The 25614-nt window shown below is 34.6% G+C and overlaps 1 protein-coding gene across 2 annotated transcripts in view; it reads right to left on the reverse strand.

Annotated features, from left to right (window-relative positions):
• Window positions 1–5288: 5288 nt before the first annotated feature.
• The window catches only part of Pigk (phosphatidylinositol glycan anchor biosynthesis class K), a 137395-nt gene continuing 117069 nt past the window's right edge, over window positions 5289–25614 (reverse strand). For both annotated transcript variants that reach the window (XM_078026543.1, XM_005330689.5), the window contains exon 11: window positions 5289–8999. In XM_078026543.1, coding sequence (XP_077882669.1) covers window positions 8883–8999 — 117 coding nt within the window. In that variant the 3' untranslated portion in view covers window positions 5289–8882. The remainder of the gene's footprint in view (window positions 9000–25614) is intronic.

Consider the following 25614-nt stretch of genomic DNA (forward strand, 5'->3'; position numbering starts at 1 on the left):
TACTGAAGGGATACTATAGGAAAAGAAGAGCTCAAACAAGCCCTATTTGCAGATGACATGATCCCATATTTAGAAGACCCAAAACTCCACCAGAGAACTTCTAGAACTCGTAAATGAACTCAGCAAAGTAATGGGATATAAAATTAACACCCATAAATCAATTGCATTCCTCTATGCCAATGATGAATCTGCTGAAAGAGAAATTAGGAAAACTATCTAAATAATAATAATAGCCTCAACAACAACAACAACAACAAAAACCACACCTGGAAATCAATCTAACAGAAGAGGTAAAGATTTCTACAAGGAAAACTACAGGATACTAAAGAAAGAAATTGAAGAAGACCATAGAAAATGGAAAGATCTCTCATTTCTTGGGTAGACAGAATTAATATTATCAAAATGGCCATACTTCCAAAAGTGTTATACAGATTTAATGCAATTACCATTAATATTCCAAAGATGTTATACATAGAAATAGAAAAAGCAATCATGAAATTTATTTGGAAAAAATTAGAGACCCAGAATAACCAAAGCAATCCTTAGCAAGAAAAATGAAGCAGGAAGCAACCTAATACCAGACCTTAAATTATAATACAGAGCTATAGTAACAAAAACAGCATGGTATTGGCACCAAAACAGAGAGGTAAACCAACAAAATAGAAGACATAGAACATCTAGGGATATAGCTCAGTTGATAGAGTGCTTGACTTGCATGCACAAGGCCTTGGGTTCAATCCCCAGCACCACCAAAATAAAGAGATGCACAGTCCAAACAGTCACTGAATCCATTACTGGCTATATTAATCACCCTTCAAATTCCATCATAATTGCACTGAATATTTTCTTACCTAAAGATTATATGGTAGTTAAACACCACTAACTTGCATAAAAATAAAAGTGAAAAAAAGAGACAGGAAAATAATGGCATACACACATCAACACAGAACAAAGATAAAATACACAAAGCTACTCTGATTCTTGCTTCAGCAGCTGGCTCAAATTTTTCTTGCCCTCAGCCAGAGGCTCAGTGGTCAGTTTCTTTCTCTGGTAGAGAGAACCAAATCTTCACTCCAAAGAGTGAAACCTCCATGGTCTTACCTTTTTTTTTGGTTATTATAGTCTTTCATTAACCTTTACCATCAGTCATGGAATTGCTAAGAGGTACTCCAGAGAATCTCCTGGAAGCTACATAATCCTCCTTGTCCCCAGTGTAGACCAGTTAATCAATTTCCTTTGGTTGCTGAAATCGCTCACTCCAGCCAATATAGTAACACGTTATTGTGGGCCTGTAGGTTAGTGGTTTTAAAAAAAAAAAATTAAAAAAAAACTCAAAATGACCAGGTGGCAATCTTCTCTTCAAATTCCAAGATGTTGCTGTGACTCCTGATGAAGGTATTCCCCCTGGGTAGGAGGCAAAGAGGGGCCTGATTTCCAAATCAGCAAAACTCAAAAGTTGTCAGGTAGAAGAAGCAAACATTCTATGAATGAATTATTGGAGAACCTACTCTCACTTCTACTCCTTGTTCACAGATCTATGCATTTGGGGGATACAAAGTTCATACTGCACCCAGTAAAACAATCCTCTCCTTTCAGAGTGTTGTATCCCAACTGGTGACATACTGAGTCTTCAATAAACCATTCTATCTTCAATTAGGCCAGCCACTTTCTGGGTTTGGAGGCATATGGTAAGTCCAGTTAATTTTGTGGCCACACATTTATTGCTGCACTTCCTGTACTGTGAAATGACTTCCTTGTTCAGATCCAGTGCTCAGCAGAGTGCCATGATGGCAGGGTCTGAATCCACAGAGGCCGATAAAAGCTGGAAAGCAGGGAATGCAAATCCATACTCAGAATTGTCTATTCCAGTGAGCATGGATTTCTGCCTATTCTATGATGAAAGACTGGACATAATCAACCTGTTACTAGTTGGAGCACCTGGAGAATGGATGCACCAACCCAGCTGGTGCCTGAGTTTCAATATAGGTCTGCATTTAGCATTAGCCAGATCAGTGTTAGCAAGAAGTCAATGTTTTAGAGTCCATTCATACTCTCCATCCTTACCACTTTTTTCATGAGCCCAGAGAGCCAACACTGAGATGCTTAAGACAAACTAACTGACGCCTACCATTTTATTCATCTTTCAACATCCTCTACTGCCCTTTAGTGGGCATTACATGGGACACCTATCTTCACAATCTCTGGTCACTCAGAGAGGATTTGGAATAGAAAATAGAAAAAATAAAATAAAGGAGGAAAAGCTAAGGAATGAGAGAAAGGATGATAAGTTCAGATTAGGATATACTGAGTTTGAGATTCCTAGGGGCTTTCAAGCAGACAGATAGGTTCTTCTGCCATTCAGGAGAGATACCTGAATAAAGAAATCTGGCTGCCAATGATGGAGAGGCAACTGTGGAAACCAGATGGGGATAAAAACATCAGGAACGGCAAAGAATCTGAAGAGTTTGGGAATGAATTTGGCAGAATGTCTGGAGTGGGCTGCCGAAGAGAACACTGGGAAAGGCTGAAAGGAGCGGCTAAATGCAAAAACCCCAGAAGAGGGCAGCAACATGAAGACAGAGGTAGAAATGTTTAATAAAAGTGGGATTTATTAGGGAGAAATTAAAGGATATAGAAAGAGCAGTTTCCATTTGATTTGGCAATAGGAGATCACTGATGTAAAGAGATGTTTCAGAAAAAAGGTAGAAGAAGCCAGATGATAAAAAGATTCATGATGACAGCAACACAGGGCAGCTACATCATTGAACTGAGGCCACTCATTCAAAATAAGAGCTCTAAAATGAATCAGACAAGAGTTCTGTAGAGTACTTAGAAGAGAACCTGATCTTGAAAAGAATCTTGAAGGTGAGCAAGATCTCAACATTTACAAAATATAAGGGGAACCTGTCCGTCTCTGCAAAAAGAAATGGAAGAGTGAGAGATAATGTCACCAGCAAGGAAGATCCCCAAGAAGGACCAGGATCAATAACTCAAAGTGAAGGGGTGTCTACCTCAATCTCTGAATCCAAAGAGAGGGAAAGGAATAAAGAAATCTAATCTGGTTGTCTTTAAACATGGCCTCAGTTCAACGTCACTTCCTCACTGGAGTGTTCTCTGACCCTTCAACTGCTATAGCAAATAAAACATTAATATTTATCTATATGGCCAGTAGAAATATGTTTCTCTTTCAAGTTTTTTCATGTGTCTTTCTAGAATCTACTTATTACTTTTCAAGATCGTGTGTGTGTGTGTGTGTGTGTGTGTGTGTGTGTGTGTGTGTATATATATATATATATTTGGCAACTATTGTATAACAATCACTCTAAGATAAATGTTTCCCCAATTATTATCCTTTGGCATTCTGGAGATCAACTAGGTGGGTCTCACTTGGGGGTCCCTCCCTCACATCTCTGAAGCTTGATATTGGCGCTTGGCTGAGGACCTCAGCTGAATTGGCCTCCAGAATACACTGATATGGCTTTTTCCATAGAAAAACTTTCTCAGAGGATGGTGCCTGGGTTCTGAGAGCAAGTGTCCTGAGAAAGTGAATAAGGAAGATGCTACACCTTTTATGGCCAAGCCTTTGAAATCAGGCAGAATTATTCTGGCACATTTTATGTATCAGGATTAAGTCATAAGGCCAGTCATATTCAAGGGGATGGAAGTTTAGACACTTTGATGAGAGGAGTGTCAGAGTCTGCAGATATCCCAAACATGTAAATGCTAATTAGACTCCTGTTTTAAGCATTTATTACATTTTGAAAAAGGGAAGGAAAAAGAGACAGTGGCGCAGAGGCTTAAAATGTTTGAATAGAAGTCAGTGACAATTCTAAAGAGTCAATTAAACTATAAAATATGCTACTCAGGGCTGTTTGTTTTACAAATGAGTGTTGGTAATCTTACAAACTCCTTGAAGATAAAACTGAGCTGTTGAGGAAGGTGTTATAGCTCAGTGCTACTACTTTCAAGTGCATGAAAATTCCTGGGAATCTTATGAAAATGCAGATTCTGGTTGGGTAGGTCTGAGGTTGAAGCTGACATTCTGCACTTCTGGGAGTTCTAGGTTGATGCTGTAGCTCCTGTGATCGGCAGAGGCACCCACTGAATAAATAGCAAGTTAGTAGAAACAAGAGTGACTGCCTATCTCCTGTTCTCTCTCCCTTCTCCGGAAGGAGCCCCAACAAATAATATCCCACCAGAGGTTCTTTTGTGCATATAGGACCTTGGTCCTGGCCAGGTGAAATCCTCATAGATGTAAGGTTACTCAGTCCTTCCAAGAGAATTTTAGAACTGAAATGAAAGGAAGACTAACTTTCCTGCCTTGTAATAAAAGCAAAGGATATAAAACTCTGCCGTTAGCAGCCATGTGAAAAAGCCTGTTTCCAGGAAGGGACAAGGGAGTTCACTGGGAGAAGAGAATCAGGTGAAATTCCAGTCCCCAGTGTGACTTAGAACAGAAATCCCCTCACTACCAAGATTATACAATATATCTTAATATCGCTCCAGAGAATTCTTCTTTGTCTAAATTTGTTCCACTTGCATTTTCATCATTTGAAACTAAAAAGAGTCCTAACATGGGGTGGGGAAAATGCAGCATCCACTGTCTTGAGGTCCTGAATTATCCAAGCATCTGGGATCTGGAATGAAGACAGATCGTCCATTAAATCACACGAAAGGTGTGTTTACAACAAAGTGGACAGGCCATGGAGAGAGAAGACACTAGAAAACTAAGGTTCAGGGAAGGTTGAGGAAAAGTTCTGCTACCTAAAATCGGGGGGAGGGGGAGGCACAAACCTTCCAAATAAAGAGAGGCAACAAAGTCAGTGGATTGAAATTGTTGGATAGTGTTAAAAGAATGTGGAAAGAAACTGTTATCAAAAACACCTGCTGAAAAGAGAAAAGGACTGTCCCAGAGTAGCGAGGCAAATGTTCTTTAGGAGCATCCAGCCCCTGTGCTGAGTGGATGTTAGAAGCAAAATAGGTAGAGTCCTGTTCAGCAAAAAAACAAAACACTGACTCTGTTCTATAAACTAGGCAGGCCATGTATGGCATGCCTCATATGTATGGCTTTATTTAATAACCCTTAAGAAGGTGTCCGCCCTTGCTTATGGTGTTGTCTGTAAAATCCTAGCAGTCAGACTGGCCCTTCCACACTCAGAAGAGGAAAAAGTGAATGTGGACTGACTCCCCAGGACTGGTATACCGGAGGCAAAGCTGAAAGTCCTCACAAGTCTCTGAGAATGTGAGCAGCAAAGGTGAAACAAGAAAGACAGCACCACACTTCCGTGTTTGGAATAAATGAATTTTTAATAACCAGTTTCTTGGTTACACCCTCACTGATACCAATTTTAACAGTCCACACAGTTAAACCAAAATGTACATTTTAAAGCACATTTCCAAAACAGTAAATTTTTTGTACCAAAAGGAATAAACAAAAAAAAGCCTGGTTACCACTATCAGGGTATATTGTCCATGAATTGAAAGACTTTTCTATTTCAGCAGCAGATACATGTGAAATAGGGCAGGTAACAACAGAACAGCAATCCTGACATCCCTTTCTTCATGGTAAATGCCTTTGGGTTGAATCAGAACAATAAAGTAATGAGGCTGGATACCATAAAGAAAAAATGGATACATCTCATTATTTTATAGTCATACCTTGTGGTACATTTATAAAATATTTCTTTCACATGTACAAACAATCTACTACAGGTGGGCTTAATTTTGATAGAATCAACTGAAAAAGGTTCTATGTTAATGCAACATTCATCGTAAAGATTCCAAAAACACATGAGTCAAAGTTTCAAATGATAATTCCCACAGTAACTGTAACTCTGCTATACAACATACATAATGGAAGAAAAGTTATCAACATATACCATAGTAGAAAATACTCAGTAAGCAGAAGCAAACTGAGTTATGCTTGCTGTGGGAGTCATCACTTTCAACTAGCTGAGAAAATATAAAAATTGAAACCATAAATGCATGCATTATATTTGTATTTAATTCCAATTTTTTGATCCAATTTAATCAGTTTTGCATTCAAACTACACTTTCCTTTCATAAGCTGCATATAAATATCTTTTGTAATTTTAAAATTCACATCATTTGGTTTCTTTTTTTCACACAGGCTGCCTTTGCAGGATGGCATCATTATACCCTGGCCCTCCCTGAAATGTCAGGACATGTCTGCTGGGATCTATTTATCTATATTTCTTTTCTCCCTGAAGGACATGGTGGGGGAGGAGAAAGAGAATAGCAAGGAGAACAAGAATCACATTGAATAGCTTTAAAAGATAAACAAGTAGAACAGAACAGGGGGGCACTGTCACCATTAACTCCCGCCTTAATATCTTCCTAAGCAGAAATAAGAATACCACCACATATTTACAATTCCCAAAATCTTTAGTCATAACATCATCTCATTTGATCCTTACCACAACAACACTATGAGAAAAGGGAGGAACAAAAACCAAAACACTTCTTTGTTGTTCAGCTCTTTGTGGCTCAAGGAAAATACATATAAGGATGTGCTTTTATATTATCATTTAAACTCTAAGCCATTTAATTGCACTTAAAATATTTCCTAAGTATACCCACTTACATATGCACAGGATTTGCTTATTATTAAAAGCAGAATATACTTTATGTAAAAATATTATGGTTATGAGCTAAACTTTAACATATTTTAAGCTTTTTCCTTTAACTATATTCTGAAAATTCAATAGTGAAAGAGAAAAATTTAATTGCCCTTTGAAACTCTGTCTAGGCAAAATTAATCCTGTATATTATATCCAGGATTACTTTTCCCAGTTTGGTTTTAACTAAGAAGGGCACCTTCTATAGCCTCTGAAGAGGAATCTTTTTACTTTCCAGCAGCCTTTACCATTAGGGTATGTTTCATTATATTCAGGCTAAATTACTTTGGCTCAAGAACAATCATAATTCCTTTACCACACTAACTAGCTCCACCCCACCATGGTGCCTATGACCTTGTGGGTATGTCTGGAGGGTGATATGCTCAAACTTTGTCTTGTACCACTAAGATGAGGTTATTCCGATTTAAGTTTGTTTTTCCTCCTTTCTAGGTACAAAAAGATCCTTCTTTATATAAATTAGATGTATTTTTTCTTCTTCATTTATATAATGTACCAATAAAAAGATCAATTAAAATAAACTCAGCCAGCAAAAATCTCAAAATTATTTGTCCTAACTATCCTTTGCCTGTGAAAATATAACAATTCTGCATGTAACTAAAGTACAATATTTAACTGTTAAAAGGTAAACAAATTCTTAGGAATATTAAGAGGTTTTATTATGAAAGAAGTTTATCTTCTTGATCTTACTTGTAACTATAAAACTGATCTTTGCAATGAAAAAAGATTAACACATAAATTCTTGAACAAAAACAGATAAAACACATAAAAGTTTCCCTGGGACATGAATACTGAATTTTCAGTCATTCCCCTCCACCCCATATACAAAAGTTTGAAAAGAAAAATCAGTGTCTGACATTAATCACAAAGCACAATCTCAATACTATTTCCAGTCTTAAAGAAAAACGTGAAGATGGCTGGTAGGCTAAAAGTCAGTGATAGAGACAAGAGCTCTTGCATCTTATCAAAGGCCAGGAGAGGGGTGATATATCTGTCAGATAAGAAGGACCATAGTGTGTATGTTTCCATGAGAGTCATCTACTTTAGCGTACTGTCCTGAGGGAAAGGGTAGATCTAGCCAGTGGGCAAGACTTAGCTTAACCTGAATGAAATAAAGTCCTTGTTGACCTTCTCTTTCAAGGAGAAACTTGAAGAGGAGGTGATCAAGTCTAGAGAATCACAATATGCTTAGAAATGAAAAACAATAATGTATATTTATTTGGGAAGTCAGTATGTGATTTACAAAGGTTGAAAATTTCTCAGATCAACTACTGACAACAAAAAAGTCCTTAAGATTGTCAGTATTATAGATAAAGGAGCTGATTTTTCATTTTTATTTATAATTAAACCTGCAGAATTTCTGGAGTAACTGATAGCAAAATAATAATACAGGGTGCCGGTGGGGCGGAGGGGGTTATGAAAGATGGTGGAATGAGATGGACATCATTACCCTTGGTACAGTATGACTGCACATATGGTGTGACGCTACATTGTGTACAACCAGAGAAATTCAAAGTTGTGCTGCAATTGTGTACAATGAATCAAAATGCATTCTGCTGTCATATATACCTAATTAAAATAAATAAATTAATAAAAAAATAATAATACATTTAAGAATAAACCAAAGGAAAGCTCTGGAAACTACCTAAGGTAAGTGGTCCAATAACAGAAGACTGTTAAATAAATTGTTATAAACTCATACAAGGGATATTATGCAGTCATTCACAATGTTTTCTTGAAGAATATCCAAGGAAAATGAAAAGGTAGATAATATATTATAAAATGAAAAGTTATAAAATTGAGTATTTTATATGAACTCTACTTTGGGAAAGATATATGCATAATTGATAGAACATACACAAAATTATTAACAGAAGTTACATCATTTACTGAGAATTTAATGTCCCACAATTTTTTCTTTTCCAAAAGAAAAGAGGATAAGATTAGAGGAAACTATTATTTTCAAAAAGAATCAATCTACTCTGATCTCTTTGTCCCATTTGTTTCTATGATACACAAAATGAAAAAAATGAAATATATTTATGGCCAATAATCGATTGCATTACAAATATTTTTAAGTTATGAAGTCAATAGTTCATTTACATTTAGTTTTCTTATACTTTTTTCCAATTTACACAAGAGTAATGTATTTTAAAAAACACATAATAACAAATTTGTATCCAAAGTTGAAATTTTCAATATATTCTTCTTCATATGTCCTTCAGTTTAAAAAATGAATTTCATATGCTTGATTCCATAAGTTTTGAAGAAAACCATGATAATGAGTGCCCATAATCCCAGAATAAAACCCCCAGGAGGATGCCAGTCTTTCAGCTTCGGTTTCTGCAAAAGAGGGATAACATTGTCAATTTAACAATAGGCAAATAATTCATCAATGGATAAAGCTAATACTAATGGAAAAGAGAAATTTCACTGTCCATGTTTTAAAGGGAAGTAAGTTTAATCAAATTAAATCCATTGGGAAAGCAACAATGGTAAAGACTTCAAACAAAATAAATATTCCAAAGGGTAAACTGGCTCCTAACAAAGATCCGTTTTAGCTTATATTCTAGTTCCTCAATGGGGCTTTCCTTGATTAACCAATTCACCAACTCTCCTCACTAAAGTTATTCAGTAGTCTTATAGTCCTTCTCACTTTTGAGTTGAGATATTCATTAGTTTTTCAGTTTTATCTGTTTCTCCTAGACTATAGTTCCATGAGGGTCACCTTGTTAATTTCCCAGCACTGACCTACCACAGGGCCTGCCACACAAAAGGAACTTGTGTGTCATACTGAATAAATCAGTGCAAGAACAAATGCTACCCAACTTCAGTCATTCCTTCAGATATTCAACAATCACTTGTCTGGAGGCCAGTGTCTTTGATCATGTTTCTCCCTTGATGTAGAATGTTATGCCCTTTCAAAACTCACTATTTCAAGTAATGCTAACTCCTCCAGATTTTTCTTTGAATTCTCATAGTAACTGATCCATAACTATCGACTTTTACTGCTACCTACTATTCTAGTTGCCTTTATTGTTTATCTCTATGCAATACATCCTAAGGTCAAAATTCATCTGAGTTCATTTTACATGCCCTTCTCCATTCCCCACCTCATAATACCAAGACAGGTGTATTCTATGTTTTTTTTGCCCAGCAAGAACCAGTCTTCTCCACTGAGTTGACTTTTCAACAGTCTAATTATGGCCCTATAACTGGAGACTTGTAACAAACATCTCTTAATGAGTCTACTTATTGAATTATTGGTCAAGATTATAATAGTTATGAGAATCAACTTTCATCAATTCAAAATTAACTTCTCAAACAAGGGAGCCAATAACACCTTAATATCTTAATTTGGATTATAATATTAGAGTTTTAGGAGTTTTTAATCAAATGCTTAATATGAACTGAATTGACACATAGTTTATAATAGTTATATTCTATCTTCCTTCCTTTGCCTGTTCTCACCTTCTACCACTTCTTTCAGAAAACTCCCCCAAAATATTATCCATTAAGTCCAATTTTCCTCATGTTACTTTCCATTCAAAAGTCCTCAATGGCTTATGGTCATATGTGTTAAGGATGATGATAAAAGTTCTTACCCTCTGCTATCTTTTTTGTTTGTTGTTCTATTTAGTTACACATTACAGCAGAATGCATTTTGACTCATTGTACACAAAACAGAGCACAACTTTTCATTTATCTGGTTGTACATAATGCAAGGTTGCACCATTCACGCAATCATACACATACATAATGTCCATTTCATACCCTCTGATATCCTAAAAAATAATAAATTTAGCAGTTCTCAAACCATTCAAATAGCAGAGTGCCTGGAAGTCACCATGCTTTTTGCGTAACGCTGTAGCAAACCTTAATTTCAGTAGAAAATCTAGAGTAATTAACGTAAAGCACAGTTGTATTAAAAATAGGTAATGTAAATAAAAATATCAGAAGCATGTGTCAAAGAAAAAACAAGTATGTGAACCATACAGCTTACTACTCTGTTTTTGTCCTGTTTATTTTCTACTAATCAAACAATTGATAAGTCACATGAAAGCACTAAAAATGTTTAAAAACAAAAATTACTTTCCCACAACCTAAAAAAAGATTACCACTAAACATTATTAGTGGAAGCCCATCTTTATACAACAGCCTGCAGATGTTCCCTGGGAACCCAGCTTAAGAGCACTGACTTAGGTAGGGAGACAAAGTTCTTATTTCCCCTAACTAGGAGGTTCTAATTTAAAAGACTTTTGAAAACACACACACACACACACACACACACACACACACACACACACACGCTACTACAATAGGAAAATTAAAATAAATATGCTCAAAATTTGGCATTAAAGGTAAACTCTTAACTGAGAAGAACAGGCCATAGACAATTGTTTCACAAACCAAAATAAAGAGCTTCAGTGCTAAGAGTTCAGGAGGTGTTTAGAACAAGTCATGTTCAAAGAAAAATGAACATCATTTAAGCTATCATGAGATTACAGAAGTAATAATCAAGTAGTTAACAGTAAATTGTACTTCTGCATTTATAGAAACTCTTATTACTTCCCAATGAGATGGATTCCCTAGTAATTTTACCACTAGATCTTAAACTTAGCAGCCAGAAATAAGATGACTAAGAAAAACAACATTATTGGAAGTAGTCATTTCTCTGAAGACCCAAGAATAAGCTCTGTCAGCTACTCTGACCTTTTATTCCAAAACTGGTTTGGAGAATTGTGGATGCACTCTTCCTGGTCCTTCAACCTCCTTGATAGTCATGTGTCTCATCCACACCACTGATGTCCATGAGAGACCCACAGAAAAAAGCAAAGTGCTACAGCTAAGTTTCTAAGAGCAAACTCTGAAAGTAATAATGGAGGACTAAGAAATATATATAATTACAAAAATTATAATAAAATGGTACATTTACTCACATTGTAACAATATATGCCAACAAAGCAGCAAATCTTAGTCTTTCAAAAACTATTTACAGTTATCACTTTTATTGCTGTATCTCCATTACATCTTTTTGATGAAGAACAATGGAAAATGCATTAGTTGAATATACTTTGGACTCAGTTTAGGAAGGCATCTCATTTAGAATCCCTCAGTATAGCCCCTCCCATCTTCTCACAATTTGTACAAAGGCACAGAAAAACATGGTAATATACCCTACTAAAATTAAGTTAACCTTTAATGAGAAACCTGATAGTTTCACTATCTGAAAGTCTGAAAAGCCAGGTCTAAAATCAAGTTAATAGTTGGCCTAGTTTTCTAATTGCTACATACCATGCAAATTATTGCTTTACTCAAAGAAACATAATAATTCTGCTGCTGAAAGAGACTTTAGTTCACTCCTTTTTTCTGCCTGCAGTTTGGGAGCCTTCCATATAGTAAATAGATTAGTTTACTATGTAGCCAAGTTGTGGAACTCATTCCAGCCTCCTCATGGCACACCTCTTTATACATCTATTTAAATACAATTCCCAGTAAACAACATGACAGAGGTGGAGAAGCACTAAAAATGGTTTGATGCATCCTAGAAGTTTCAATGTTCACATGAAAATCTCTGCAGAGAGGGGAAAATATAGGAACAATCTTGTAAGTAGTGTGTGTTAAGAAATATTTTACCTTTTTTAAAGTGCCCCCGAATCAGACATAGTGGTAAGGCAGCATTTGATCCTAGTTTAGTTCAGCAGAGTCATATTTGATCACTACCTGCCAGTTACTGGGAACAGTATCACAACCTATCAAACACAGATTAGAGAAGACATTTGTATCTCAGTGGACAATGAGAAGCATCCACACACTGTTGGCAAATACCAAAATCACCCAAAGAAAAACAAAAATCCAAGGTGGGCTCTAAGGAGGAAAAATACTCTTATACATGAAGGAGAAATTATATCCTGAAGATGCAAAGGAAATGTCTCTGAATATAATTTAATAAGGAACCAAAACCAAGATAATATTATAAAGAGAAAAAGAATACAAGATACAATAACACAGGCTAAGATTAAAAGGAAATTCAGTATTATAATAGCAAAACTAAAATCTACACAGACTAGGGAGGAACATGTTCCCAGAACATCTTTGAGTCTTTCATTTACCCTATTGTGTTAGACTGATGGCAAATTTGTCCCTAATTCTCCATGCATCTCTGTGTCTATATCTTTCCAACATGGTTCCATAGAAGCTTAAATCAAGAATCTACATCCCTACCTCCTTGAATAAGCTGGTCTAGTAACTTCTTTTGGCCAACAGAATGCAACACAAGTAACAGTCCATTCCAAGTAAAGCCTCAAGACGCTTTTATTGCTTCTGCTCTTTCTCAGACCTATGAGAAAAAGCCTGAGCTTCCTGAAGAAAAGATACCATGTAGAGAAGAACTAAGGTCCTCCTGGCCAATAACTAGCCAACTCCCAGAAAAATCTGCTAACTAATCCAAAGTTGACCATAGGCTCAAGAGAAAGCAAATTGCCCAGCTATATTCAGCCTATATTTCCAACCTCCAGAATCATGAGCTCAATAAATGTTTTAAGTCACTAAGTTTTAGAGTGGTTTGTTATGTATCAAAAGCTATGACATATATCAAATGAGGTGACAATGTGGAAGGCAAAACCTTGATTCTTAAAAATCATAATAAAACAGAAAATGTTCCCATATACGTTCTTGTAGCTTTCTGCAACAACAGTATAAATAAGAGTAGTATGAAAGGCAGGTAATTGATCTCCTGTCCACCAGGAACTTTGCTGGAATGAGGAAGGTTTGTCAAGATAATCCCTTCTGACCTTCTTTCAGTGAGGATTCTAGCCTCATTACCAAATCAGCATTAAAGTCCACAACCCAAGTATTTCCACAGGTACCTGACTCATCACTGTTGGACTCAAAGTCATCCATACAAAACACCTGCTGCGCTAAGTTTTGTGAATGTTCTCTACTACTCTCCTCACTAAGGGGATCTGCAATGCTACTCACCCTTACAGTCTTCCTGGAGAGACTCCAGCTGTCACCATGCCAGAAACTGCTCTCAAGGAAATGAAGTGGGGAAATCTGAAACTAACTTACCCAGCTTCACTGTGGCCTCCTTCTCCCGACTAGAGTCTAGAGCTTAAGTCCAGTTCCTTTCCTTTTAAAATTACCAATTAGTGGTAATCAGATGTTGCCCCCTGATGGATAAATGTACATCTCCTAAGATCTTTATGCACTTTATCCATGATAAACCTTCGATGTAGTTAATCTAATCTCAGATTAAGGATGATGTTTTTAAGTACGACTTTAAGTTTAATAAAGATTGACTAGAGTTTTCCTTAGACATGAGTTTTAACTTTTCTGTGACAAGAATATCTACTATTAGCAATAATAATTTTTTTCTTAGTTGTAGTTGGACACAATGTCTTTATTTTATTTATTTAGTTTTACGTAGTGCTGAGGATCTATCCCAGCGCCTTGCACGTGCTAGGTGAGCGCTCTACTGCCGAGCCACAACCCCAGCCCCAGCAATAACTATTTTTTAAATGTTATAAAGGAAATTCTTTTTATTTTGATGATACACCAATCAGTGAAAAAATATACTCATGTGTCATTATGCACAAAACAAAAATACATTAAAATATATAAGTCAAAAAAGAGAGCAGATGTAAGATGAGAAATTAAGGATGAATTTGGGGCATGGGCATTAAGAGATGCCAGTTAACTGAATGAATTGAGGTGGGTTCAGAAATGGGCCACAATAAGTGTTGGGGCAGGTGTTGGGGCTCAGAACAAAATATCCCAATATGGTGCTTTGACATGCTGAAAGGTATTGGCATCCTGAAGGATTCAAAAGCAAGGAATCTCTCATCTCCTGTCTAGGATTCCTCTTTCCCCAGGCAGAACCTACAAACCAGAACCACTCTCCCCAAAGTCAGCCCTAACACCTAGAAAGGTCACTCCCTCCCTTCTGCCTCATCCTTGAAGATCTTCATTCCAGAGGGGTCATCCTTCACATTAACTATTAACATTTATTGGCCATATTACTCTAGAATTTCTGGCCAATCCTATATAACCCTCAGGAAGGAAAGGTAAATTTTCATTATTTGCAGATATTATAATTAGATATCAACACACAACTCTCATAATCACTGAGGATAAATTAGAGAGCTCAGATTTGAGATAAATGTTTGAACACTTAATAGAATAAAAGTGAGTCAGAATATCCAAAGGACTTAAAAACAGCATACTACAGGAACACAGCCACATCAATGTTTATAGCAGCACAATTCACAATAGCTAAACTGTGGAACCAACCTAGATGCCCTTCAATAGATAAATGGATAAAAAAAAATGTGGCACATATACACAATGGAATATACTCAGCAATAAAAGAGAATAAAATCATGGTATTTGCAGGTAAATGGATGGAGTTAGAGAAGATAATGCTAAGTGAAGTTAGCCAATCCCCAAAAACCAAATGCTGAATGTTTTCTTTGATATAAGGAGGCTGATTCATAATGGGGTAGGGAGGTAGAGCATGGGAGGAATAGACGAACTCTAGATAGGGCAGAAGGGTGGGAGAGGAAGGGAGGGGGCATGGAGTTAGAAATGATGGTAGAACGTGATGGACATTATTATCCAAAGTACATGTATGAAGACACAAATTTGTGTGAATATATTTTGTATACAACCAGAGATATGAAAAACTGTACTCTATATGGATAATAAGAATTGTAATGCATTCTGCTATCATATACAAATAAAAAATTAATTAAAAAAAGAGTCAGAAATGGAAAAAATTTCATTCACAATAGTAATAAAAAAGACAAAACGAAATGAAAAAGAAAAACAAGTGGGAATACCTCTAACATGAAATGTCAAGTACACAATCTATATTATTCTATAGAAAAGGGTAAATAGTAAACAGTAACAAAAAAAGATATAACTTTATAAACAATAATATGGTTCTGATGTAAGGACAGAAAAATAAATAAAACAGAACAGAAAGTCAGCAATCACTCCAGTATTCAAGAATTTATATATGACAAAAGAGCTATCACAAATGAGTGTGCAAGGGAATATTATTCTTTCCAGTACTCTAACAATGAATAAGAATTTGAAAAAAAAAATCAGCTTTGTTCCTAACTCAACACTAGAAACACCAAAATACACTTTACATGATTTAGAATTAAATAGAAATACAGAAAATAAAGAGATAAAATGTAGAAGAATCTGAACAGTAAAGAAACTTATAAGCCTAAATCTAATGAGTGAAAATAAAAAATGAAGAGAGTTTTAAAACAAATTTTTAAAAGATTTGTATTTCAAAAGTGTATGTCAAATAAATGGGAAAATGTGACAGGAAAGGAGATAAATGAATTTCCCCCAAGTCAACAAGACATAGGATTTATTATTAAATGGAACAGGGAAATGAAAATTTTCACAAAATAACAATTACAAATGACAAATTCACATTTGAAAAACTTCAAGTTTCTTAATTAAAATGTTAAGTATTTCCTCTTTTTAAACTAGTAAATGTTAATTAGGATAGCCAACTTTTCAGAAAAATAATATATTAGCATGCTCAGAGGTCTTTAAAATATTCATTTCTTCTCACTCCTAGATCTAACTTGGAAATGCTGATAAAGGTTTGGCATGAATACTTTTGTCTCAGTCTTATCTACATCACAAAAATCAGAAAAAAACCTTTGTAAATAAAAGGGGAAATACTGTATATCCACATATCAAACAATCATAAAAATGTTTTCAAACCATTTGAATGACTTGGAGAGATGCTTATCCTATAGTAATAAGGATATAAAAACAAGATACAAATTGAATATGAAATATGATCTGTATTTCTATAACAATATTCAAAGAAGGAAAATACATTAAAGTCTTAGTAGTGTTCCTTTGGGAGAAGTAAGATTTTAGGTGGATTTTAATCTCTTTGAAAAAGGTAGACATAATGGATATGTACTTTTTAAATTTTGTGGGGGAATATGCAGAAAAGTTTTTATTCAAAGAATACTGAATCTTCATACATTCTTTTCAAAATTGGGAGGTTCACAGCAATAAAATTATTTAGCGCTTGATATGCTACTTTAACTAAGAGTAACATGAATAGCATGACAGCAATACAATATGATAAAATGCTTTTTCAGTATGTGTTTAATGATATTGCTGCCATATAACAATATTGCTATTTTTAAAACTACTATATATAACATTTTTAGACATTCTACAATGATTTTACTTATAATCAAATGACAGATTGGTATAATTATTACATTTTTTAGTACAGCTGTTATTTGAGGTAAGTTCATATTAAAGTATATCTTATAATTTCATTTGTGTCCATTAAAGTTTCTTATAAAATGACTGATTTTATGCAGTTAAGGTACTCTACTGACTATTATTAAATACACTCCTCCTTTTTTTAACTTTCAAAATAACAACTATAATACAAAGGTGAAAAGCATATATAAAACATTGCAATGTGTCATGAGCAAACACTTAAAAAGCTTAAGGGCTACCTATTGTTGAAATGCCTAATATTTCAAATTAAAAAGATAGGTAGTAGCTAAGCAACACTGCACTTCTACTTGTGAATAGTATTCAGGTTTTCCCCTTCATGTTGCTAGGAGAATATTACCATATAACTTCAAAATATTTAAGAGATCATAGATTCAAGTATTAAAATTATGTTAAAAAGAGAAAACAAGGATTTTCAAAATTGGACACAAGTATTAGTAAGCAAATGAAAACTAGGAATTCCTGAATTTCAATGTTATTCTTTTCTCAAATTATAATCAGTAGCTCAGTTATGCTATACTTTAAGGAAATAAAAAAATATAAAACAATCTACTAAGGTTCCAGTTATACTTCAAGAAAATAACTGCTTTCAACTATCTAATCAGCGATAGTTTATTAGTATCTCCAGTCCATCTATGCCTTTTACATAAAATATGATTTGTACTCTTCAAATAATATTAATATTATAAATCAAACAGTGGTACGCAGAATTCTAAGATCACCCCCAAGTTTCCCTCTTCTTGAGGTACATGCCTTATAGAATACTTGTTCCTTGACTTGTTCACTGAACAGGATCAGTGAATATGATGGGTATCCCACCTCTGGGTAGACTGCATTAAATGGCAAAAAAGAAGAAATTCTGAGGATGTAATTAAGTTGATTTTCAGTTAATTAAAGAGGAGATTATCATGGGGTAAGGTGGGAGAACAAGTGGGTGAGGATGTTAAACTAATCAGATGAGTCCATTAAAAGGAGGTCTAGATATGAGGAACAGAATTCAGATAGACAGATGTTTTGGAAGCAGTCAAGATGATCTCCTTTTGGTCTTGAAGAATTGAACAGCCATACTGTATAGTGGACCATGGACAGGAGGGAATGGCAGACATGCTTTAGAAACTGAGCTGAGATGGCACCTGGATTATAAAGCCTTGAGATCTAAGCAGAGGACCCAACTGAGTCATGCCTATTCTCCTGACCCATGGAAATTGTGAGATAATAACAATTTAAATCACTAAGTTTGTTACAGAGCAAAATAAAATTAATCCACAAACTTATCCAACAAAGATGAATATATTAATAGAACATAAAATCATTAATTACATTTAATATTTGTTTCTGGGGTGGAAAAACCCTTAAAATCATTGTTTCATTAGCTTTTTTACCACTGTGTGAAAGGACCTGACCAGAACAATAGGCTCCATTCCTCACTGCTTGAGATGAGGCAGAATAACATGGCCAGGGGAAGCTGCTTACATGATGATCAGAAAGCAGAGAAAGAGATCTCCAGCTGCCAGATACAAATATATACCACAAAGCCACATCCCCAATTCTCACTCCTCCAGCCACACCCTACCACTTCAGTTATCACTCAGTTAATCCCTATCAGGGGATTAATTCACTGATTGGGTTAAGGCTCTCAGAACCCAATCATTTCTCCTTTGAACTTTCTTGCATTGTCTCACATTTGAGCTTTTGGGGGACACCTCACATCCAAACAATAACAGTCATAATATTCAATTTTTGTTAAAAAATAGAAAAGAGAATGAAATATTTCAATCTAATTCTTCCTACTCTTCCATACCTATTTATTTTCTAAGGCCTAGATCTAGTATCACCTCTAAGTAAAGTCTATTCTAATATTCCACCAAGAATTAATTTCTTTTCTGGGCATTAGTTTTGTATCTCACACAATAATTTGTGAGTTGATTCCACTATATTCTGATCTGTTTTTGATATTCATATTTAAATTTTACCAAAATATCCTCAGCTTTGAATACAATAAGGCAATCAATTATTATTTTATTATTTCTTTCTTGAAAATAAGAACTATAAAATATTCAAATATGAAAATCATATCAAATGCTAATTTACTAGCCTATGCTTTGGTTTTAATAACAAGACAAAAATAAGAATTGCAGTAATCAAATAACAATCTATTTTAGGAGTTCACAGTGAGAAGTCATCAGTTAAAAAATATTATTTTAAATGTGTGAAAAACATTTTGAAGCTTGAAACATATTATCTAATTTTAGTTCTTAACTAAGTAACCTATCATTCTCTCAAAGTAAATAATAACATTTCATTTATCAACAGTGTCTGTAATTAGAATTGTTACTACCTATGAAGGATTAAATGATTAAATGATAAGGGAGTTATCTTTCCACCTAAATAATTAAAAAAACAGACAAAAATAAGAAAAATTTTCAGACACTGGGACAAGTTTCTTTCTTTTCTTTCTTTCTTTCTTTCTTTCTTTCTTTCTTTCTTTCTTTCTTTCTTTCTTTCTTTCTTTCTTTCTTTCTTTTTCTTTTTTTTTTAATGCTGAGAGAATAGAAAACTAGTCCTTTAATTTCCCCAAGCTTACTGCCTGGAGGCAGTTCAAGCTGCAGCAGCACAGGGAGGGAGAGCCAAACAGAACCAACTAATCTTGCTGAGTTGAAAAGACAGAGATTAGAATTCAAGGAGGCTTAGGTGGCTAGAATTTGCAGGGTATACACTACTGGAGTCACAAAGAAAAACAAAATTATTTTTAAAACTCCAGGGATCTGCAAATGGGGTCTCCTTAAAATTTTAGCAGCTTTCTAATTCTGCACATGCATGACTCTAAACTATATATAAGGCCAGGGATGTAGCTCAGTTTTAGAGTATTTGCCTAGCATGTGTGAGGTCTTGAGTTCAATCTTCAGATCACTAAAAACAAACAAACAATCTGCAGCTGGTAGAGGGGGGAAAAAACACCAAAGGCTAAACAATTCCCAGAGCTGGAAACAGATCATGTTCACACTTATGGAAGTAGACAGAACTTGTAATACACAGAGCATCAGGTCAAAGCTGATGCTAAATCAGAGTATCAGATATGGTAAGACTCACAAAAAAAAAAAAAAAAGAAAAGAAAAAGAAAAGAAAGAAAGAAAGAAAAAAGAAAAAGACTATTCTGGATCTTCCTAACACAAGCTAAAAGCATCCATAAAGAAATCAAAGGGACCCCAGAAGAAAATCCATCACTCACTACTTAAAACCAAAAATGCAAAATCCAGCAGCTAACAACAAAAAAATATAAAAATGTAAAAGGCAGGGAGTGGGGTGGCAAGCATACAAAGAAGCAAGAAAATATGATACACAGCCAGAAGAGAAAAAGTAATTAAAAGACACAGACCCAAAAATAAAAAAATAGATTGAGTGGACAGGACTGTAAAATAGCTATTTTAAATTGGGTGCAGAGGAAAATGTGAACATATAAGGAGAGAAACAGAATGTATAAATAAGACCTGTATGGGATTTTCTAAAGCTAATAAATGATATATGATGCAGAAGCTAAAGAGGAATAAATAAAAATGGGGGTAGATCACATAAAAATCAAAGGGAGATTAGCATAAAAAAGGGACCAAGCGGTGGGAGGCAGGGAGAGAGGGCGAAGTGCTAGGGAAGGATATTGACAAAATTGTATTGCTACATTGTATACATGTACAAATAGTAACAATAAATCCCATCATTAAGTACAACTATAATGCACCAATAAAAAATGTGAAAAATATGATATATGAAATGAAAATGTTTTGGATGGAATTAACAGCAGATTTCACACTACAAAAGAAATATCAGAGAATAGGTAGCAGTAGAAATCATTCAAAAAGAAGCACAAGGGGAAAAAAAAAAGAGGCAAGGAAAAGAATAAACAGAGTCTAAGTAACTACAGCACAATATCAAGTAGGATAACATTTGTACAATCGGATTTCCAAGAGCAAAGAGAGAAAAAGAACTAAAACAAATAATGGTTGAAATTCTTCCAAATTTCAAAAAACTATAAACTATCAAATTTACAAGCTCAATACCAAGCAAATAAAAACTAGAGAAAACCACACAAAGGGACATCACAATCAAAATGCTAAAAAACAATGAAAAATGTTCTTTTTAAATAGACATGACAGTAGAGTGTATTTTGACATATATATATATAAGAACTTCCCATTCTTGTGGTTATACATGATGTTGAGTTACACTGGTCATGTATTCATATATGAACACAGGAAAATTATGTCCAATTCATTCTACTGTCTATCCTATTCCCATTCCCCATCCCTTCCCTCATTCTCCTTTGTCTAATCCAATGAACTTCTATTCTCCGCCCCAGCAATAAACACAAACAACTTATTTGTGTGCTAGCAACCACATATCAGAGAAAACATTCAGCCTTTGGTTTTTTGGGGATTGGTTTATTTCATTTAGAATGATAGTCTCCATTTCCATCTATTTACCAGAACATGTCATATTCATTTTTTATGGCTGAGTAATAGTCCATTGTGGATATATACCACATTTGCTTTATCCATTCATCTGTTAAAAGGCACCTATGTTGGTTCAATAGCTTAGCTACTGTGAATTGAGCTGCTATAAACACAAATGCGGCTGCATCACTACAGTATGCTGATTTTAAGTCCTTTGGGCATATACTGAGGAGTGGGATAACTGGGTCAAATGATGGTTCCATTCCAAGTTTGGAAACTCCATTCTGCTTTCCACAATGGTGGCATCAATTACCAATCTGCAGCCCCACCAGCAATGTATGAGTGTACCTTTTTCCCCACATTCTCACCAACATTTACTGTTACTTATATTCTTGATAATTGCCATTCTGACTGGAGTGAGATGAAATCTCAGTGTAGTTTTAATGTGCATTTAAGAGACTGTTCTTACAGAACAGGATTTAGCAAACTATAGTACCTGTGCCAGGCACCTGATTTTATAGTTTCACTGGAACACAGCCATGCTGATTAATTTATAGTTTTTCTACTGCAGTTTTCACACTACATCAAAAGTTGAGTAGCTGCACCAAGACCATGAGGGTATGTAGCCCACACATCCAAACTATTTGGTCCTATAAGGGAGTTCATAGGCCACTGGTACACAGGAATAAAAATCAGAATGTTTGAAGATGGGCTGTCAGAAACCATGGAGGACAGAAAGCAATGGAAAGACATCTTTAAAGTGCTGAAAGAAAAACCACTGTTAACCAAGAAATCTAAGCAAAACATACCAAGTGTAAATACCTTTCATATATAAAAGGGAAATAAAACATCCTTTAGTAGAACAAAAGCTTTGAAAATTCATCAGAAAACCTATGCCAAAAGATATGTTAAAGGAAGTTCTTCAGGCAGAAGAAAAATTATACCAGATGGAAATCTGACTTACGCAAATAAGTGAGGAGAGACAGAAATGATAAATAGGTGTCCTTGTTCCTAAATTTCTTTAAAGGTAATTGGTTATTAAAATAATAATAATAATAATATGTTGTGGGTTTTATAATATGAAGAATCAAATGTATATAGCAGCATAAAGTATAGAAAGGAAAAATTAGAAATATAAATTTCTTATGCTATACTTTGGTATAACAGTAAACAGATAAATTGAAGATGTATAATATAAACTCTAGAGCAACAAAGTGAATTCACTAATAAATTAATAATAGAGAAAAAATAGAATCATACCAATAAAACCAAAAGAAGGCAAGAAAAGAAGTCAAGGAAACCAAATGGGCAAGCGGAAACAACAGCAGTATACTTAGACCCTCACATAATTACGTTAAGCAAAAGGGTCTAAACAATTAAGAGATTATCATACTGAATGAAAACAAAACTTACTGATATGTTGCCTATAAGATACTGATACTTACTTTAAATTTAAAGCAAAACTGGTGCTCACTACAAAACTTTCTGATTATGAATGTATACCAAGTAGTCATACTCTTGTCAAATGAAATTTTTTACATGTACACCTAGTTTTACTAATCAGATATAAATGGATCAATGATTTATTATTTTAGTCACATAATAAATATGAGCTGAGTGCCTACCATACACCAGGGATTGAATTAGGGACTAGGATATAATGATAAGCAGACAGACATAATCCTTGGAGTTTACACTGTGGTGACAGAGATCAACAACCAAATTGTAAAATACAAAAATAATTATAAGTAAAAGTCCTTTGCAAAAGCCCTCTGATAGAAGGGATTCTGGTTATTATTTTCTTTCTAAAAGGGTTTGCAAAATTCCTTTGAGTAGCAAGTAGATGTTATAAGGAACTGATATTTAAATCCCCAAAGAAACCTGCAGAACATTATTCTTTATTTGATGCTGATCTTCAATAGAAATTACCATTTCCTGCCAATTTTAAAATGAATGTAGTAAAAGGGTTAAGTGCTGGTGAATTCTCTTCATCCAATAATTGGGCAGTAACTAAGTAAGTGATCAATAACACTTCCTTATTTTAATCCATTTGTGTCCTAATAAATAACATTGTGCTCTTAAAAACACTCTTCTAAATATGGAGGAGGAAGGGAGGACTTAAAAGGAGAGAGGAAGAAGAAGAGGAAGTTAACATTAGTCAAAAACCAGTATTTGGGTGGATACCTTGCTCAGTGATAAAGCAGTTGCCTAGCATGCATAAGGCCCTGGGTTCAATCCCCAAAACCACATAAAAAAATAAACAAAAAGATTTTAAAAAGAAGAAAGAACCAGTATTTGTTGAGTGTCAAGAATATGCCAGATGCTCTATATGCATTATCTTGTAGCAATTCTTCATTGAAGTTATCATTTATCCCAGTTTACCAGATGAAGAAGTAGACTAACAGGTAAAAAAATTTCCCAAGGTAACAAAACTATTAATCTTGGTTTGAATTTAGTTCTGACTCATTCCAAAAGCTTTTTATTTTTTTGGTTGGGGGAGCAGCACTAGGGATTGAACCCAGGGGTGCTCCACCACTGAGCCACATTCTCAACCTTTCCCTCCCCTCTTCTCCCCTCCTCTTTCGGTTCTTGAGACAGAGTCTCACTAATTTGATAAGGCTGGCCCTGATCCTCAGCCTCCAGAGTTGCTGATTTTACAGGTATGCATCACTGTGCCCCATGATCATACTCTTTTGACTATACCACAATGTTTTCTAACCTTAAGACAGACACTTGAAAAGTTGAGAAATTGTAATTTTTCAAATATCTGAAGATGGTTGACAGATGGAACCAAGATTGGACTTGTTTTATAAAGCCTTTGGTGCTAGAACTAAAATGAAGAAGTGTAAAGTATGAGAGATTGTTTCCCGTTAAATATAAGAAAGAATTTTCTAACAAAGCAGTCCTCTAATAGGGATATGAGAGGATTTTCCATCATTTAGAGATGTTTTAATCTACACTTGGCAACCTTTAGTGGGATATAAGAGATTCAAGGGTACCACAGATTTTTAAAAGTCTAGGATTGTCTAACATTGAGATATTATTCTATGAAAACAGTGAAAAATCAGTATGTCTACTATTAGTTTTTTCTGATTGCAAAGCATGAGGAAATTTTCTCAATCTGTAAAAAAAAATGTCAATTACTTACCACAATTCATTCTACCTGAGAAGTCAAAAATTACATTAAAACTATATGTAACACAAAAAGAAAAACCCATCAACATATCAAGAATGAATAATGCTTCTTATCAGTAGTAGAATTTTCCTACATGAATAAACAATTAAGGGAAAAATTAAAATGTATATAATGGACTTCTGTTATTTTCCTGTTTAATAAAGTTAAAGTCCAACTTCTTATTTTCAAGCAGAATTTTTATAACTTCTTTAATGTAGGTTTCCCTAGAGAATCCTCACAATGCTTTCAAGTGTTAAAAGTTCGAGAATGGCATCTTCTCTTTTGAGATATATAGGCTGAAGAACAAATCAGTAAGCCTCCCTCTGTGCTTAAATAAAATCATTCATGGGAGAAAAAAATTAATTCCTTCAAATTAATTTTTTTGGAACTCTATTTGCTTGTATCAAAAAAGTTCAGACTAAATTTCTTTTAAACTAAATTATCTAAAGTTTGACAGTATATTGTTAATAAAATAGTCACTTTTAGTCACAGCAATCATTATAAAAATGCTTAACATATTTTTACAATAAAAAATCCTGTAATTATTTTTCATATACTTTACTACTGTATACAATGATCTTTTCCCTGGATAAACACACTCTATGTGATTTAATCAATAACAATGATCTTCAACAGCTCTTTTCTACTTTTATCCTAGCTGAAGAAAGTAGGATAAGGCTTATAGCATATCACAACATCATCTTAGCATAGGCAGAAACAGCCAAGTAAGATACACCAGAAAAGAAATTAAATAAAAGTATGAAAATTCTAAAAAATTAATTGTGTGGGGCTAGTAATTTAGCTCAGTGGTAAAGTGCTTGCTGAACATGCAGGAGACCCTGCCTGGATTTGAGCCCCAGCACCACACACACAAACACACACACACACACACACACACACACACACAAAGTTGAAATGCCAATTACTATTCTATACAAACTTTAGTAATTTGAATAATTTTATTAATATGGAGCTATTTAGGAGAAGAAAAAAATTTAGTGTATAACATATCCATTTATAATTATTACATTTCTCTCTAGCAATG

Source organism: Ictidomys tridecemlineatus, chromosome 11 (assembly GCF_052094955.1).
Source record: "Ictidomys tridecemlineatus isolate mIctTri1 chromosome 11, mIctTri1.hap1, whole genome shotgun sequence".
NCBI classification, from domain to species: Eukaryota; Metazoa; Chordata; class Mammalia; order Rodentia; family Sciuridae; genus Ictidomys; species Ictidomys tridecemlineatus.